Below are 19,055 nucleotides of genomic sequence, written 5' to 3'. Positions count from 1 at the left end.
CTTCAGGTCGACACATGAGTTATGGGAAAGGAGGGATGATGTAGACAAGAGAAAGTGATGGATTAGAAAAGAGAAAATGTAAACAGAGACAGACTCGAACGTCCGCAATTCTATTTCTATAATTCAACTATGGTTAGATTAGATACTGCTTTTTTTTTTTTTTAACCAAAGCCGATTAACAATGTTAATAATAAGCCACAATTTGCAATGTGCTTAAAAATCCAAGGTAATGTATTTTTGTAAGGATCCATGGTCTCAAGCTTTTAAGGACATGCCTATTTGGTAAGGCCTCTTAGGAGAACATTTGTGTGAAGTAGCCACCAGATGAAAAAGCGTAAAGAGGGCAGAAAACCATACTTTCAAACAAATTACTTTTTTATTCAAGACTGCAGTTTAATAAGAAGAATGACTTGAGTTTCATAAAATAGCCAATGATATCCTCAATCCCCCTCTGACACAGCCGTGATGCGCTATAATAAACTATTTTAAGGGAGAGTCGCTAAGGGCCCTGTCTGACATTGCTACATTGCTTTTTGGTTCGGAAGTGGGAGGGTGGAGGTTCACTGGCTTGCTCAGTTGTCCTTCAGCAACCGCTGGAGAACACCATTTTTATTTCCACACTTAGCATAGCTGTTATTATTATGCCAAGGACCTGCCTTTATTTGAAAAAAAAAAAAAAAAAAAAAAAAAAAAAGTCACCAAGTGAAAATCTATGAATTATTGCACAGGTGAGCTAAAGGATCAGCTGCTTGTTGTGTTGTATAATGTGACATTGCCCCTCTATCTGTTTTCAATTACATAACTCATATTTTCTCCACAGTGGGATGCCATCACGGAGATGGACGAGCACAACCGTCCCATTCATACCTTTCAAGTGTGCAACGTGATGGAGCCCAACCAGAACAACTGGCTTCGATCCAATTGGATCTCTCGACAAGCGGCCCAAAAAATCTATGTGGAGCTTCGCTTCACCTTACGTGACTGCAACTCCATCCCTTGGGTGTCTGGCACGTGCAAGGAGACCTTCAACCTCTTCTATCATGAGACTGACGAGGCACCCGGGGTAAAATTCAAACCGGCTCAGTACACCAAGATAGACACCATCGCCGCGGACGAGAGCTTCACCCAGATGGATCTCGGAGACCGCATTCTGAAGCTCAACACTGAGGTTCGTGAGGTGGGACCCATGACCAGGAGCGGCTTCTATCTGGCATTCCAAGACATCGGGGCCTGCATTGCTTTGGTCTCCGTGAGAGTCTACTACAAGAAATGCCCGTTCACCCTGAGAAACCTGGCCTCGTTTCCAGACACGGTGCCTCGTGTGGACTCATCCTCATTGGTGGAGGTGAGGGGGGCATGTATTGACCATGCGGAAGAAAGGGACACACCCAAGCTCTTCTGCGGAGCTGATGGCGACTGGTTGGTCCCCCTGGGAAGATGTGTCTGCAGTGTTAGCTATGAGGAGGTCGATGGAACCTGCATTGGTGAGTTGAACCTTCTTGTCATAAAAAAAAACATGCATTGCTGCTCAATACAGTGTTCAAATGAATTAAGGATGATAAGATGTAGAAAACAAATGAATGGATGTGATAATTCATGCCGTATAATATAACCTGGTCAGACAATTCAATCTTTGAGGCATCGCCAATTTAGATGAAGGGTGTAGCTCAACGATATAACCAGAGTAGCTATCAAGGTCATTGGATTGGATGGGTTTCTTTAAATATACTCTACAGGGTAAACAATCCTCTAGATTTGTGTTTTTGTCAAAGCACTCGTCGGCTTCTGCAGCTTCATAATGGCCTTCTTTTAAAAAAAAAATTCTGCCTTTTTTCTTATTGCTTGCTGCTCAGCCTCTAGAGATTAAGATGAGCGCTAGAGTCATTTTGGGTCTGTGCAGGGTTGTATGCAATGAAGATCTTTTCTGCATCTATCGCTCGTTCTATCTAGTTTTCTCTGTCTGTTTGTTTTTGGAATAACTATACTTGGATTTTAAATATTGTCTGCAAAGCGACTGTGGATTTGCAGTTTATTTGTTTTCTCTTGGGTTGAATGGGCATCCGCGTGTGGGCGTGATCAGGCATGCCACCTGCTACCGCTGGGGCTACTTTTGTGTTTCAAATTACTCACACTGACTTGGTAGCAATTTGAACGCCAGCTGTCTGATATGATTTTTGGATTATCCCTGGCACAATGCAATGGCACAAAAGAGACTCATTCATCAAGGTCTATGGAGAGTTTTTCGTTAAAGATGCCAGAATTTTATTTTCATGACCTCACATTTGATGCGGTGTAGTTGCACATCATTACAAATAACTAGAATTGTATTCAGGACGTAAACCTTTGTCCAGATCTGGATCACGGTCAAATAAATAACCTGATTTGTTTTTGGATCATATCGAATGAACTCATTTGTTCATACCCCAGCTTTTGTATTGCATAGCCCATTGTTTACATTGTATGCCATCATGGACCATCCAATTTGTTGGCCCAAATGTAAAACAAATTACAAGCCAGTGCCACTATAGGAATATGTTCTGTGCTCATTTGTGAAATGCATTTAACCAGATGTGCTTCTACAGGATTAATCACGAGGCACTGGATTAGATTTTCATAAAGCATCATTGCAATCAACACATACAGATGAGGGTTAAAAGCGGGACTAGATGTGGAAAATTTGCACATGTATACAATAGCCGCATGTCAGAAAATGCTAAGTCCGAGCACTCTATTGAGGGTAAAGCAGATGGCGCTTGTTTGATTTGTGTTTTCAAGCGTGTTGTTGATTCTACAGACGATAATGTAATGTGGTATATCTCCACCATCTGCTTTTTATCACTCTCGACGTTTTATAGGAACACAATATTCTGTTAAATAATCAAATAACCTACTTATTTTTAAAATGCATATCTGCAGGAATAAATATTGACATTATGAGTCATGGCAACACGAATAGATATACGAAGCAGATACTTCAATTGCTGTGCCCTGTTCTATGCCTTCTATCCATCTCCTGTCAGTCAATGAGCGACGCATTTGGGAAGCTCAGTTAACTGATGGCATTTTTCCACGAGCTCAGCAACTGAATGGAACGCCACGCTCATTGCTGCATTTTTAAGAAGGGCTGACAGGACGAGAGTCAGAAGACCAATGTCTATATTTGAAAGCTATGTTGCAAACTACGCTACCTCGTTCTTTTAATGTCAATCGTTAAAAGGCGAAATTACAAGCTCGTCAATTCAAACGATACTATTGAACTAAACGATAGATAAGTGTTGCTTACACATTATCAGCTAATCTCGACTGCTGTAATCAAGGTTACAGATTTTTTATTTACCATGATGCAATTATTACCTCACAGCATGTTTTCAATGCTGTGGAGGAAAAAAAATTATCCGGTGTAATGTCAATATTGATCGACTCATTCAATCATTCTCTTTGAGTGCAGCGCATAAGTCTTAGGCCACCACTAGCTTTGTCGTTTTAATGACATTTTTAATGCAGGCATTACGACATTGGGAAAACATTGTACAGTAGTCTGATGGATTAGCTTCATAGAGCATAGGATAACATTAGTATATCATAATATACAGTACCAGTCTGTGTGCAAATGAGTGCTTCACACACACAGAGACACATTCAAGTAAAGAGTGATGCAAAGGCCCATCAACCTTCATCAAATTGAACAGAAAAAAAACCCAGTTCAAAATTCATCAACATAAACCTTTAAAAACTGTCATAAGCATTCTGGAAAACAAAGAGTGGGAGGGGGCAGAGGAGATGTTTACTCACAGGTCACACTGCAGGGACACTCACGCTGACATTTTCCAAAGCAACATCTTCAATTTAACAAGCGTGGCCCTTCAGACTTAATTAGCAGCGAGGAAGAGAGAGGAAATGATGATTGTGTATCATCAGGTAGCAGACAAGCCACCCTCTTCATGAAATACACTCAGTTTTGCATTTATTTGCTTGATCCCGACGCTTTCATTCCCGCTCACAATGTTCTCTGTCTGTCCATTCATTCCATTCCAAACATTATTAAATGAGAATATTTGTCATCACACATGGGCACATTTGTAAATTACCAGTCATTTGATGGAGCTTTAGAAATTACTCTTCTGCTTTCGTGAATGCAAATCATACAGTATGAAAGAATTTGAATGCACGGCTTTTTGTTTGTTGTCTCTGCAGTGACTGCATTAGCATTCGCTTCTGCGGCGATGACAAAGAATGTAATTGAGAGCTCTTTTTATTGTGTGTACAGTAGTTCCCCCGACCTGTCATTCAGCTCGGCGTTGCAACCCGGCCGGGTACTGTGATGCGGCTTCAGTAATGGCCCGTGTAAATAGCTGGGAGCGTATCTGCCGAAGATGAGAGACAGTAGCGCCGTTAAAAGCCAACATCGTTAAGCCGCTCTGGATGTTCATGTTGGACAAAAGCGTCGTGAGCCAAAGTGTAGTTGGAGAGATCCACGTGTTACGCGCTGTTGGCTAAGTATTCAGATGAGGAGAATGGCAAGACATTTAATAAGGCACCAATCTTAAAACAACTAATTATATGCTTTTATTGAAAAAAAGATTCTGCTTCCCATGAAAAGATATTCAAGATATTTGGTCTCAAAAATCACAATTCAAAAAATATACTGTATTTTTTTTCCTTCTTTGCACTACATGGTTTGAGACACCCAAATCAACTTCATATTTATTCCATATTATTTTCCTCCCATGTGACTGTTCAGATTAGGATCATACTAAGGAGGAAAAATGTAATGCATATTGCATATGGTATCCTCAGATCAAAATCAAACCTCAAACATATGTAAAAATATATATATAATATGATATGGGATTTGCCAGTAGGTAAATGCAATGTTTGTGTTCCGATGAATTTAAACCTGCGTCTGAGTGAAGTAATCCTATTTGCTGCAGGTCATTACTGCATACAGATGATGGATTGATGCTATAAAGTCCGTACATGGATCATGCAAGTAGATGGGGACTAAAGTGAAACGTGAGTCACTATGCAATAGAGGAATGCATGCCAAATGAGGTCATAAAATACCAGCTGAATTAAAATCCCAGCCAGATGCTTTTTTTTTTTTTTTTTTTTTGGGGAGAGGGACGGTGGAAAAATGTCTTTTTACCTAACATTTGGCTCAATGAAAAGGAGTGCAAAGTTTGCATCATAAAGGCTTTGAATCCAAATGCAGCAATAAAAAAAACAGCACACCCAGTGTTCAAATGCATAAATTGCGTCAAATGGTTTTTCAACTTGATGTACTCGCGAAAACTAAGCATTAAACTGGCGTTTCTGGTATTGCGTAATTTGTCAACAACGTACAAAAACAAGCACCAGCACAATAAATATCTTCTCCTGGGCAGCTGTCCTGTATTCTGCCTTTGTTCCGCTTTAAAAGCATATGCAAATTAGCTAGCGGCCATCATGCCACATAAATAACATTTATTGTTGTAAGCAGCGTTCGAGTTTGCTACGAGGGACGCGAATAAAATCCAGCAGTGTCTTACAAAAGTTTTCATTGAAATGTTTCTCAAGTGCGACTATATACCTTCAACTCTTTTATTCTATATGATGCAACGACCGTCAATCCAGTTTCTTTTGAATGCAAATTGGCGGCGTTTCTGTGATGTCGGCTTGTGCCACAGGCAAAAGAAAAAGATGAATGTGGAATTTGTACTAATAAGCATCAGGTTCAAACAGAGGTCAAGTAAAAATTGTATAGTATTTTGAGGCAAAATTTTTAATTAGGGCTGTGAAATCAAAATGAATATTACCATACAAAGTGATTACTTCTGAGATTTACAATTTGATAGAATAATATACATAATGTGTTTAAATTTTTCACTAATAATAATTATGTATAATTATTTATAATTCCTTACAATTACTTACTATAATTAATTACTAATGACAATGTCACTCAAAACTACAGATTATAAAACGTCAAAATTTTCCATCGAGACCGATCGAGAACATTGCGGACCGGATAACACGGCTGGTGAGACTTTAAAAAGTTCCATAATTTTTGCTTTGTGGTGCACGAGCATCCACGTCTATCTTTAAATCAGTCACTTGATAAGCATTAGGCTCTCTCGTGTTGTCGCTCTTCAAGCTGTAATTGAGAACAAATGTGACGAGCATTTAATTGGGCTTGTCAAGCAGGGAGGCGGGTTTGTTGGGCACCTCGAGATCGCTTCATCTTTTTGCATTTTAATTGTTTAAAGAATAAATTATGCAAATCGATGATTTTTTTTTCTTTTTTTACGAGCCCTAGTTGTGGCGTGAACTTTCCATGACTTCTGCTTGGCTTATTTCTGCCTTCACTGAGAGTTACTTCAAAGCTGAAAAGTGATCAAAGACAGTGGGAAAATATTCCCCAGCGTAGCAGCACCCTGCATACATACATTTATACAGCTTCTGCCTGTCTCGACATGGCGTACTCTCTCACTCTCGAAACAAAAGCATGTGACACCTTCTGATGTTTGCCTTTTTTTTTTTTTCTCTCCTCAAGGATAGTCCTGTCAGATGCTGCAACTGATTTCCATCTTCTCTGCCGCATGCGCTTGTATGTGTGTGTGTTCTATTTTAGAACATCAGCCAAAGGACTGAATTAGTCATTAAAGTATATGTGTAGCTCCTCGTGGCCCAGATAGAATATCATAGGCCTGAAATGAGGAGAAGACTTGTCATAAATGAAAGCCCACTTTGGGAGCTGAGACAGCTGCTACACTGATTAAAAAGGAAGCGGAGAAAAACAGGGGTTATTTAGGGGTCAGCATCATTGATGACTGGGATTTGTCTCTGTGGTAGTTTGCTTAGCCGGCAGATATAGCCTAGACTTACTCGTGTCCAATAATTGACACGTTGTTGAGGATGTTTGCTCGGCCATGTCGAGATGAATGATTTATGGTCAGCCCTCATTAGTCGGAGGTTAGCAGCGGCGTCTCGGAAGGTGCTATCATTGCGACCAAATGGCGTTATGACCTTTAAGGACACAGTTTCATTGATTACACGGCCCCACTCGGTTACTCCCTCTTATTATTTTCAAAAAAAAATTTCAGAAATTGTCAGACTTTAATATTTAATTGCACATGAATTGAAAGTATAGAATCTTGTACATGGTTCTTTATAATATTTCAATTGAAAAGCATAGCATAATTATTTTATTATGTTTATTATTATGATTTCAATCATTATAACTTGCTGTAACTATTAACATTCTATTGAATTGTCTGTTTCATCTTAATCATTTGTACTGCGTACGATTTATTTCGGTCATCACTTTTTCATCCAGCATCTCACACTTCACTGGCACAAGCACATATTGAATCTATTTTTGTTTTTTTTATTTGGCCAGTCCTCTTGTATTAAATATTTACATGCTGCAACATGCCGGGTGGCTTTGGAGTAATGCCACTCTAGTTTTGCCGCAAAACAAAACCTCGACATTGGAAAGGTGAGTGCAGTGACAAAATGAAGTGATTTATTTATTTTTTTTCCGCCTCCACAAAGTGGACCATATAGTGCTATTTCAGGACTCCATTTTGGATGAAACAGCACAAGACTACAGTAGCCAAAGGCTGCTTTTTATTTTTTTGCTGCTCCCGCAAAATCTGTCATGCATGCACAGCGGTATTGAGGAAGTTACTAATAAAAATAATTATTTTTGTCTTTCACATGTTACTGACATTTATATGTTATGAGACGACTGTTTCTGACTTGTGATATGTCACGTGACTGCTGCATTTAATTTTAGTTACTTTTACTAGAGCAGCTATAAAATTGTAAAAGATGACATTTAACTTTAATAAACACACAACGTTACCACGATAATGACAAAGTACTTTCTCGCAAAAGCCAAAATTTACTATTTGTTTTTACAGCCAATAAATAAAAAAGTCACTTGCACAGAAAATGTCACTGTTACACTGGGGAACAATTTGAAAAAAAAAATGCACATATCAACAGTTTCAGAGATGATTTAGACAAACAGTGTCATCACCTGGATTTTATTAGATCTTGATTTTTAAAATTTTGAGTTTTCTCTAACCGAGGACACTTAATGTAGCTGGACTCAAAAAAGTAGGCAAAACCATGGACAGAAATGTGGCATTTCTAAATATCATCTGTAATATAGGTTTACTATCTGCCTCAAAGCTGAGCAATGTATTTTGTCTCTTGACAAAATAAACAATAAATTGAAATTGCAAATGTAATTTATTTTTTGTTGATATGTTGGTTAGTTAAGGTCACAAAACAATGTACAACATAGTTTCCCCTCGTGTTTTCATTTATTAATAAGTCTATTTAAATGCATTCAATTTGTTAAGAGCTTTGTGTATAAAAATGGGATTTTGGCCTACGTATATGTAGACTTATCCGGACTCTTCCTCACCCGATCTGTCCGTATTTGAACAGCAAGCAGTGAAGGGATGGGGCAAATGACCCTAGGGCACAAAAGGCTTTAACTAGCTGTAGGTGTCTCAGTCTGTCGGAATGAAACGGCCAAGCTTGTTAGTCACACTGGTAGAATTGCGGGGCGCACACTCGCGCACACACAGGGACACACATACACGCGCACTGTGGATGGACTTAATCCAGCTATTGAAAGCGGCAAACAGCGATAGCAAAAAAGTGGGTCAGGTTTAGAGAAGACTGCGGTGGCAATCCGTTCCCCTCGGATTGGATTGAGGCCTGAACTTTGGTTGAACCCCCACAAGTAGAAACACAACAATGACACAAATTGACGTGATGATATCTGTATGAATTAATCTTGGCAGCTTCCTTAATCAAGTAACAGTGTTGGTGTCAGATGGAAGAAAGGATGGGAGGTTAAAAGACAAACTGGAAAATGTAGAGCGACTGCATCTACTTATGAATGGATACTGCACAATAGTTATTAAGTAATGTCCTTGATGTCCGTTTACTGCTTAAAAATTGAAATCTGCTTACCGCTGTCCTGTTTTCAGAAAAAAATGGCAAAGGCAAAGGCGCTGCTGCCTTAAATGAATTTTGGTGAGGTGTGCTGACTCCTCACCTGCTATGCCAATGTCACACATTTGTGACAGTTTAATGTGTTTACAACATATATTAGTTGAAGTCCATGTTTTGATCTTCAAGCCGTTTGAGAGTTGACGTTCCACTTTTAGATCCAACAAGCATCCATCTAGAGACGTGAACACAGTAAAAAAAAAAAATGAATTCCATCTTTCTGTAAGGCTTGAACATTGGCACACAAACTGTAATATTTATACCGTGTGCGTTTCTTTACAAGGCAGTTGGATAACAGTGAGATACAGATAGACCTAATCTCACTAGTGTAAACAACTTATGTATTCAGATTGTGTTCAGCCGTTCAGCAAGAGCAGCATAGTAATAGAAACATTGGAGAGTAAATATATTTATAGCGGTTGTATGTACAGTACATTTAAGTTGCTAACACAGAATAATTTATATGAATTCCCTATACCGTTGCTATTATTAAACATTGTAAGGTTTTTACAGTTTGTGGCAGCGGTGCTTTGTCACAAATCAGCTGACGCGATGAACCTGAATGGGTGGTCATTACTCTTTGTAATGCCACCCTTAGTCAAATAATCTGAAATGTTTCATTCCAAGATATAATGCTTGAGTGGCTCCTTTTTTGACAGCGTAACAGCCAATAGTCACTCAGACCAAAAGAAAACTCATATATTTGTCATTATGTGACTGACTGTGTGTGTTGAATGCGAATTTGTGGCGATGCGTTTATGCATCTGTCACAGAGGTAAAATTATATATCATTTAGTATTGCTCCTTCTCTGCCTTCCCCACTTAAATCACTTTTTTAGCCCATGCAAAACAGTCATGACATTTAACATGCCACGTGTAGTCTGTCGACTGCAAATTTATACAGCCCCAGAGAGAGTTGTGCATGACTGCATAGCTTCAAACACACTAGTCACAACGCTCCTTCCTTGAGAGTGTTAACAGTAGCAGGACAGGATCATGGGCAGCGATTAACATTATGTGAGCTGCAGGCCACCAGAAGACCCCAGGGTGGCAGACTAAAATCTCTGTACCCCGACCGCTGCCCGTTTGATGTCTCTGATACACACGGTCGCACATGCAGTTGCAGACTCACTGGAAAGACCACTTAACTGGCCACTGTGGGTCTATCGCAGTTTTTCTTTTACCTCCTTTCAGTCAGCCAGTGTTAACAAAAATGGCACTCTGGAAAAAAATGTGCTACTGCTGTGCTTTTTAATGTGCTTGACAACAGGCTGAACATTCACAGCCTCAGCTTTACTGGTGCAGTTATTTATTTACTATGTGGATTCCAAAGGAATATTTTATGCTCCAAAAAAAAAAAACCCTGTTAAAAAATAATCATCCACACCTCGCATATTATGCCAGGTTGTATGGCTGGATGGATTTTTTATTTTTTTTTATACACAGTAAAAAGTCTGACAGTGCCAAACACGTATTTAAAAATAACACATTTGTTAAAATGTATCCATTGTGACACTATACTCAGAAAAAAAAGCTAATATTGTCAAGTTAAATTTGGGGACAATTTTTTTGTTGTAAAAATGATCTTAAAACAATTAAAAAATTAAAACTTCACCAACTCAAACATTGATGCTGATTTTGAAATAGGCCCATGTGGTAACAGCGAGCTTGACCCCTTGACATTTTCGCTCACCCCATCAGTGTTTTAGTGCCATTATATAGTTGCGTCTAACTTCAACACAATCTCAACTCGAACGAAACCGGTGGTAACTGGATTGTGCATTGCAAAAATGAAACCGTCTCTTATCTCATTTCTAAGCAATTGTATTGATGTCTGAGTATTCAGAATATGCCAAGTTGAAGATTCAACAGCCAACACAAGTGCGCGCACGCACACAAAAACGCACACAGTGTTCCGATGGGTCTGTCTGATAGTGCTGTCAGTGTCACTGGATGCTCGAGAGAATGAATCTGTTAGATCCATCTGGCCATGCAATTAACTGCTAAAGTGATTCTTTTTACTCTTTATATTGTTTTTCTCAGTTGCAGAGGTGGAATAATTTGACAGCTCTGTCAAGATGTCTTGAAGGGGGGTGCAATATTTGGAAAAGGTTGCTCAGTAGTATCCATAGATTACAATAAGAAGGAAACATATCTTTTTTTGTATTTATCATATTAAGCTGATATTTCTTCTTTTCACCACACATTATTGCAGCTAGCTCACTAATTGCGTCAGTGAAAATGAGACTTGATAGCACAGCTCCTATTGGGATTGCTTTTTGCAAATGGCTTTCGTTGAAAATAAATACAGACTTTGTGACAGATGCTCAAGGTTGCCTATAGAGTCAGATCATTTCCTGTTATAATCACAGGCATTATGTGGGCTTCCAACACACCTCTCCAGCAATCTCTCCAAAGGAGAGGCTCAAATGGATTGCTTCCGCACCAGTGGCGGAATATTAAACTGCTTCAACTTTATTTTTTTTTCTTCTTCACAGAACTTTGAGGAACTGTGAACACAAGAATGTTAAAGGTTTATGACCTAACTCTTTAGCTGTAATTTACTGTACAGTTTTTAGAACCTGCTAACAGCTTTTCAGTACATAATTTCAGTGCCAGATTGCCAAAGCTTTACCAAATGATGTGGAGGCAGTTATGACAAATTTTTTTATTTTATTTTATTGGCAACTTAATCCTACTTACAGGCTGTGGCATTAGACATTTTACTCTAACTTTACTGAGATTTATTTTTATTTCAGCATTCGCTACAGATTTAACTCTTCCATAATATAATTCCATATTTGCAGGTATACGCATTACATTTAAGAATAAATTTCATTAAATGTCTTTCATCCAATTTAGCAGTTAAGTATTCACATATTCTCCTTGATTTAAGCGCAATACCCAAAAACACTTGAGAAAAAAAAACTTGAAAGAGCACATGAGCTTTCTGCTGCACTGCATTTAAATGCATGTGCATGTGGATAGGCTAACGGCTTTTAACATCATCCACTCACATCAGGCATTTTTTAAATATGTTTGAACTGCTGGAAGACTCCGCTGGGGTTTAATTGCAAGGGAAACACAAAGATATGTACTTAATTAAATCCCTTTACTGGGCTTTATTTGCATTTTATTTAGAGGCGGAGCAACATCGTTAATGATGCTGTGATATACAGAAGAGCTCTTGTTCGAGATCAGAATATATATGCTTTTTTTCTCGTTGATATAAAAGAGAGACAGACTGGCTTGAGGGAGCTTTTGGCTCGGTGAAATTATTTGAGAGTAGCACATTGAACAAGTTAAACTGATTTCAATATATTTTTGTTGATGTAGTGTCTGTGCGAGCGCTAGCCCCTCGGGAATCCCGGGATTGTATTATGCAGGCTTTGAACAACATCATAGCCACAATATGACAAATGCGCTCAACTCAAATAAAACCTCCCGCCCTCCAGTGTGAAGTTATGGTTGCTTATAAAAGAAAAGCCTTCTAGTTTTGGAAAAATTTCACGTACGGGTGCTAATGTTGTCAAAATAATTACACAAGTAGGGCCCGGTGTGTTATCTGATGCCGACGTGCTTAAAAGACACATTCCCCTGACCATTTGTATCCAGCAGTGGCGGTGACGGCTTTAATTTGAATGCTGGTGGTCAATGTGATTAAAGAACTGCAGGAGGCTTTTCGAGTGGATCAACTATCCTGGACGATGAGGACTGATGAATGAACAATTAGAAAAGAAGACAGTTGGAATTGGGAGGGGGGGTGAAAGCTGAGGCGGTGTCTTTTTAGGCATGCACAATATCACAAATACAAGTACTTACATTTGCCTACCAAGTGACTTAGCACTTTATTTAATCCATACAATTATGCATTAACTACAACACTTCATTACATGTTATACAATGGAAATGACTCTGCACATATTATTACAATCTTAATCTCAATTATGAACAGAGGACCAGCCACTAGTTCATTTTCCAGTTGGAGGAACGCTGATGTATTCAGATATGATTTATTGATCTTGTTGCACACATTTGTCTCCCCACCGTGTTCAGTTAAAAAGCAATAACACGTTTTACACCCTCCGTTCCACGTGAACGCAATAACACTAAACTAATTACACAAATCGGAGACAACAGTGTGATTTGTAAAAGCTACAGCTGCTTGTCGAGAGTAACCCACAAAAGCACAATATTACATTGATTTCGACACACCTTACTTGATATGAGAAAAGTGCGGCGGTCAACAGGTTCACGTGAAAATCCGCAAATCATAACAAACAATCAAGCAATAGCGGAGCAGACGACTGCAGCAGATTTTCCAACGATGATATGTTTACATGAACGACTGTTGGGCCACTGTCAGCCGGTAAAGTGCAATTACGGTTAAATGTCAATTTTCAAAGTGGTTAGCTGACTCGGCTCATATTTATTGCATGTTCTCCCTGTGCTTGTGTTGGTTTTCTCTTGATACTCCAGTTTTCTCCGCAATCCCACAAGTTTGGATTTGGCACCAGGCAGTGTTTCCCATTTTTAATAATATCTACCATAAAGGTCCGTCTAAAATAAGCAACACCTTGCAATAAAGTACCTCCTAGTAGAAGGAGTTCAGGGCGTTGAGAGGGATGACATCATCGTAAATTAGTCCCCCTTGCAGTCAGCAACGGACACTCCAGGATAAAGCCACACTCAAAAGGTGTCCTAAACCAAAGTGTTCTCTCCACACATAAACTGTTAATCTCTGAATTGCATTAATAATCACACGTTCTTTTGGTAAGGTATGAGTTTTGCAGAAAATAACAGTGTGAAGGTGGTCATTAATTATTTAATAATTAAAGCATAATGTCAGCCTAAACATAATAAATCCTCTAATAAGTGCAGGAAGTTAAACTGCAGCAAAAACTAACTTCAGAAGCCTCCCTCTGGCAAGATTTGCATAAGCATAAAAAAACTTTGACTTACAATATTGTATAAGGAAAAAAAAAAGGTCTTAACCTGGCCACACATTCTTCCCTCTTCCATTGTTTGTTTTTACTCCACATACAGACAGGAACACAGCACAGTGTGCTTGCTTTTGTACCTCCACAGCAACAAAGAATGTTTGAGGATTGTTTTCATGACCCTGTTATTTTTTCATTTGACACATTACAGTGCCCTCTCTCGGGTTAAAGTAGCTCTAAACAGCAAATGCCAGACCAAAAAATGAAAGTTCCAGGTCTGGTGTCACAAAAGATATATTTCGAACCCAATTCAACAGCCACCACCTGATTGTTTTCCTCTGTGTAGTCTTTCTATTGCTTTGTAATAAAAAATAAAACTAAAAAAAAGCACATTGAACAACTCCCGAAAGATTCAAGGAAACGAAGCATCCATCAAGTCATTCATAATTGATATTTGAAGCTTCATTTTGTTCATTGAAATAAGCTTTTAGAGCGCGGAGAAAACAGCTGAGCCGATGGAAATGGAATTGGTTGTGTGTCGGTGCATGACAGAGTAGGATTATACCAATGTAATGTCAGCCTTATTAAACACTATTAAACTCTATAGATCAGACAAGAAGCAGAGGGGAAAATAATATACCGACTACTCATCTGTGTGTAAAGGTGTACACTTACGTGACATTAAATGAGAGAGGAGCCACATTAAATTTTATATTTAGATCAAGCGAATGAGTCGGCCTACCTCTAATAGAATCCACTAAGTCCGAAGATAAATGAGGAGATGTAGTCAATGTCATTGTTAGCGTATGACATTGGGAGCTCAGGTCTGGATGATATTTCATTTGGTTTGGTTCAGCATCTGGGTCCAATAACACTATGGTGCTTCTGGATTTTGCTGCAGTGACGTGATGGGGAATTGGAGGTGTTTCCCAGCACAATTATTAGATTCGACTGTTGTTATGCTTCTATGATGTTATTTTGCACACACGTGTTGTAATAGTTAAAGTGATGCCGTTTTCAATGGCAGCTGGTAGAGTTTTTTTCGAGGGCGGGCACCTAATGGTTGCATGTGTTATGTATTTTTAAATTTTGAATCATGAAAAAAATGGCGTCAAAGTTAATTGTTTCACTGTCCAAATATTTTTTCTGATTGCAAATATTCCAACCGAGTTGAGGCCATTGTATAGTTGACAAGCTCTATTTTTATAATCCCATAAGACAAATCGGCTCAGTTACATAAAATATATTTACGGGATTATATTCAAGGGTTTTTTTTTTCATAAAATATTATTCACATCTTCAGGACAGGACCAGGAGCAGAGATTTGTGTGAATTTGTTTCTCTTTGATTCTTATTCTGGGATTCCCTTGATCATAATGGCGCATTGGTTGTGTCATCCACCTCCAACAATTAGCAGTAGATTTATAGCATTTTTCATTTTGGGTTTTAGTCATACATTTGAGCCACAGGTCAGGGCTTTCAAACTCCCAGACAGTGTTGTAAAAACTCCCTCTTATGATCCATCCCAAAGCGATCGTCAGGCAGCGTTGACTCTTCTGCAGATGGGCACACGTTTGCGAATGTGCTTGTGGGTGTGTTGATTTAGCAAAGGTTTTTTCTTTAATGCATTAAAAAAATACTAAAATTGGCTGTATTAATTATTTATTTGTAATATCTCACTTTGTAGTATTAAGTGATGAATTTATTTAGTGAGATTGAAAGCTGAACATGCATTAAACTGTTATATTCTGGTGGCTGGAGCTCTATATGTGACAATACTTGATTTTTTTTATAGAGTCGCTTACGCTCTCAGGGAAGTCAATGGCAGAGATAATTAGCTGTGATTATCCTTGTGAACACTGTTTCTTTTTTTAAATAAGCAGAATTAAAATAGCTTATTGCCTCGCTTACCTTTCCAATAATGAGCCCGCAACCATTATACCTTAGCCTAGCGCGATTAAATTCAACAAACCACCATACAACAAGATTGTAGCCTTATTAAACCGGTGAAAATTAGCAGTATGAATCAAGATTACATAACTATGGCCAGATGAAACAGTGGTGCATTTTAAACCGAATCAAAGTTGTAAATTCACAACGCCTTCCAGTTTGTCAAACGGTTGTTGAAATTATTAACAGTGGAGTACAAGTTCTCAGGAAGAGGCTGTGTTAATGTGGCCAATAGTGTGAATGAGCCGTGTGACTATTGCGCTGTTGGATACAGACAGACAGTGTGTCTTATGGTTTATGACGCAATTGTTTTCGCACTAAAAGCAAGTGTGAAACCAAACCAGCATGCCAGATGGTAAATCAGCAAACTTTAATGTAATGAGTGCTGCATTATGTTTCTATTATTTTTTAATTAAAATGTTTAACTATGACAACAGGTATCTTATATTGATATTGTTGTTATTATATTGCTTCATTTATTAACGCTATAATCAGTTGTTGATTAATGTTAATGCAGTTGACATGCTGTACCACAAATAATTCATTTTTTTATTTTTGTTTGTTTGTCTTTTAAACATGATAATTTTGACCAAAAGTCTCAAACTCAAGGCCCGGGGGCCAGATAGAGCCCGCCACGTCATGTTATGTGGCCCGCAAAGACAAATTTTTCATAGACTTTGTATCATTACTAAAATTACAAATTGGTAAAAAAAAGAGATATTGCTTGCAATTGTATTACCATTTGTCTTTTTAAAACTTGTTATTCATCAGTTTGTGTTGTAGCCGACATCGTATATAGAAAATGTTGACAATCCGAGGGAAACTATGATTACAATAATCCTAATTTTTGAGCGGTAGAATACACTTTCTGAACCAATTTGATGAACTATATTTTAATTACCTCCTTTTGTTTTACTTTCAAATCCATTGTGGGTGTCCAAAGATCCAAAATTATCCCAAATTGTGTCACTGTCCAATTGAATATCGACCAGATTGTGCTTTCGGCTTGTGGCTGCTGTTTGTGTCCTTTACCCGTCCTCATCCATCCCAACAAACCAAGACACTGGTTCAATACTCATTTACTTGCCTTGTGATCACCAGGCACTTTGCAGAGTAAGTCATGATAGACACTTGAATGAACGAGCCGGGGAAAACGGTGAGGTATGAAGGTAGCGACCAAAAACAAGCACAAATATCTTATGTGATGCACAAAATAGTTTTTCAGTCACATGATCATGTTATGTGGGATGAAAAGACAATTCTGGATGTCGCTTTTTAAGCTCTATTATTACAGCTAACAAACGACATTAATATTCATACAGAGTTGAAGTTGGCCAACTTTTTTTTTTTCCACAAATTGAATAACACCATTCCCAACACCTCAGTCGAGATGTGTCGGGAGAGAAAGTAATCCTCAAGTGCAAATCAGAGCTTGCACTCTCATCGGTTAATGAAGATGGGGAGGGGGGGAGTAGCAGGGAGGCCCAGTCATTGGAGTGATGAGGGCATCGGTCCTGATTGCATGAAAAACTATTAAAGGGTTGGTTGGAGTGCCACTCCTCAAGAGATTCTTTAGAATATGAGAGATATTTCATCATCTTGTGGGTTTATAGGCTTGATACCGCAAAAGCCCCTGGAAGCAGACCAAAACAGATTCAACCAAAAATCATTTTGCTCTAGCTCAGAGATAATTAAAAGGGATTTGCTCTTGTTTAAATAGAATCGTGTTTTGCAAAATCAGAATAGCCCATTTGCAAGATACGGTGTACTGTATCTGGTGTGCCTAATTATTGCCTGAAGTCAAAATGGACGAATAAAAATGACATTTCATAAGAGTTTTGTGTAATTTGAGTTGAATTTTATCAGCTTCCGGTGCTGCCCATCTATCATTTGCATCGCCTCGTCACCACACTGCTTTTGATTTCAAGAGCTGAACTATTCTGCAACATTTGTTGATGTGGTTCTGCAAGTAAATGCTGCAGAATTGTGCTCCTCTTGGAATTGTTCTCCTTTGCCGACCACCCGGGAGAAGAATTCACCACCCATCGGCTGCAAAGACTGCTCATGCTAACGGCAAAGCTGCATATTATGCATGCAATTTACCAGGTATCACAAAGGACTTGGTTGGAAATGATTTTGTTCAAATGTATAAAAATGTTCCTTGACTTTCTAGAAACAATAAAATCATCAGTTTCACAACGTGGGAAGAATGCTTGTTCTTGTTTCTGCCAAGAAAATCAATACCACCTACGTGCATGTCAAAAAAAGAATAATGAGGTTTGTTTTTTTCACTGAACTGGGTGGTAAATACATAAGCTGTCCTGGATTCCAAATGTATAAATGCTTCTATGGGTTTAAACAATTTCTTCCATGTCAAATATTTGCCACTAATTTGGGTACAATTTCCAAATAGGTCTTTGAGTGATGGCCTCACTCATGCTCTTGTGTTTCTACCCGACACCAAATGGAACAACTCTCAACTCTTACAGTTCACAACTTAGCGCTGTGAGGATGTTCTGGATGACTTCCAGATCCCATTAACCTTGAGCCGAGGGCCAACGGTTGACTATGGCCCCAAAGTCCAGTGAGTCAGAAAACCATTTTCCTGAACCCAGCTCGACTGTGCCCACTTACGAGATGTGTGAAGCTGCCCTCTAAAATTCTGTTATTTCATTCATCTGTCAAGAGCCTCGTTTTGTAACCTGACGGTCCGATCTGCTCCCACACAGATAAAATAATCTAGGTTTGGACCTGTGTGGCTGGTGCATTCATATTGAAAAGTGTTTGACGTTTGATTATTTATTTATTTATTTATTTGGGGATGACAAATTTTCAATTCAGGCAGGAGACGATCTTGGCGCATGCAATTTGAGAGAGCGACGGAGTGATTTCTGAATGACAACAGCAAGAAATGGCAATGTTATACATTTTAAAACAGTAGGGAGAAAATTAGCTCCAACCTACCTTTGCGCCGTGCTGCTCCAACCCTGCTGCGGGCGCTGAAAAAAAACAAAAAAACAACTGAGGGGTGCCTTTACTCTCAAATTTGTTTTTATGGCCACCGAGACGTGTCAAGAGTGACTACGGTAATTAGAATTTCAGATTTTATGACAATACACAAGTGATAAAACAAAAACATTATTCTTAAAGCAT

At 38.7% G+C, this 19,055-nt stretch overlaps 1 protein-coding gene across 1 annotated transcript in view; it reads left to right on the top strand.

The window, feature by feature from the left end:
- The window catches only part of epha6 (eph receptor A6), a 92,306-nt gene that overhangs the window by 39,152 nt on the left and 34,099 nt on the right, over positions 1 to 19,055 (top strand). The window contains exon 4 of the mRNA XM_085919750.1: positions 821 to 1,484. Within this exon, the coding sequence (XP_085775876.1) occupies positions 821 to 1,484 (664 nt within the window). The remainder of the gene's footprint in view (positions 1 to 820; positions 1,485 to 19,055) is intronic.

The sequence above is a fragment of the Syngnathus leptorhynchus genome, chromosome 9 (genome assembly GCF_054491065.1).
Source record: "Syngnathus leptorhynchus isolate UIUO chromosome 9, UIUO_Slep, whole genome shotgun sequence".
Lineage (NCBI taxonomy): Eukaryota > Metazoa > Chordata > Actinopteri > Syngnathiformes > Syngnathidae > Syngnathus > Syngnathus leptorhynchus.
Note: the sequence above shows the minus strand (reverse complement) of the source record. Positions and strands in the feature narration are given on the sequence as shown.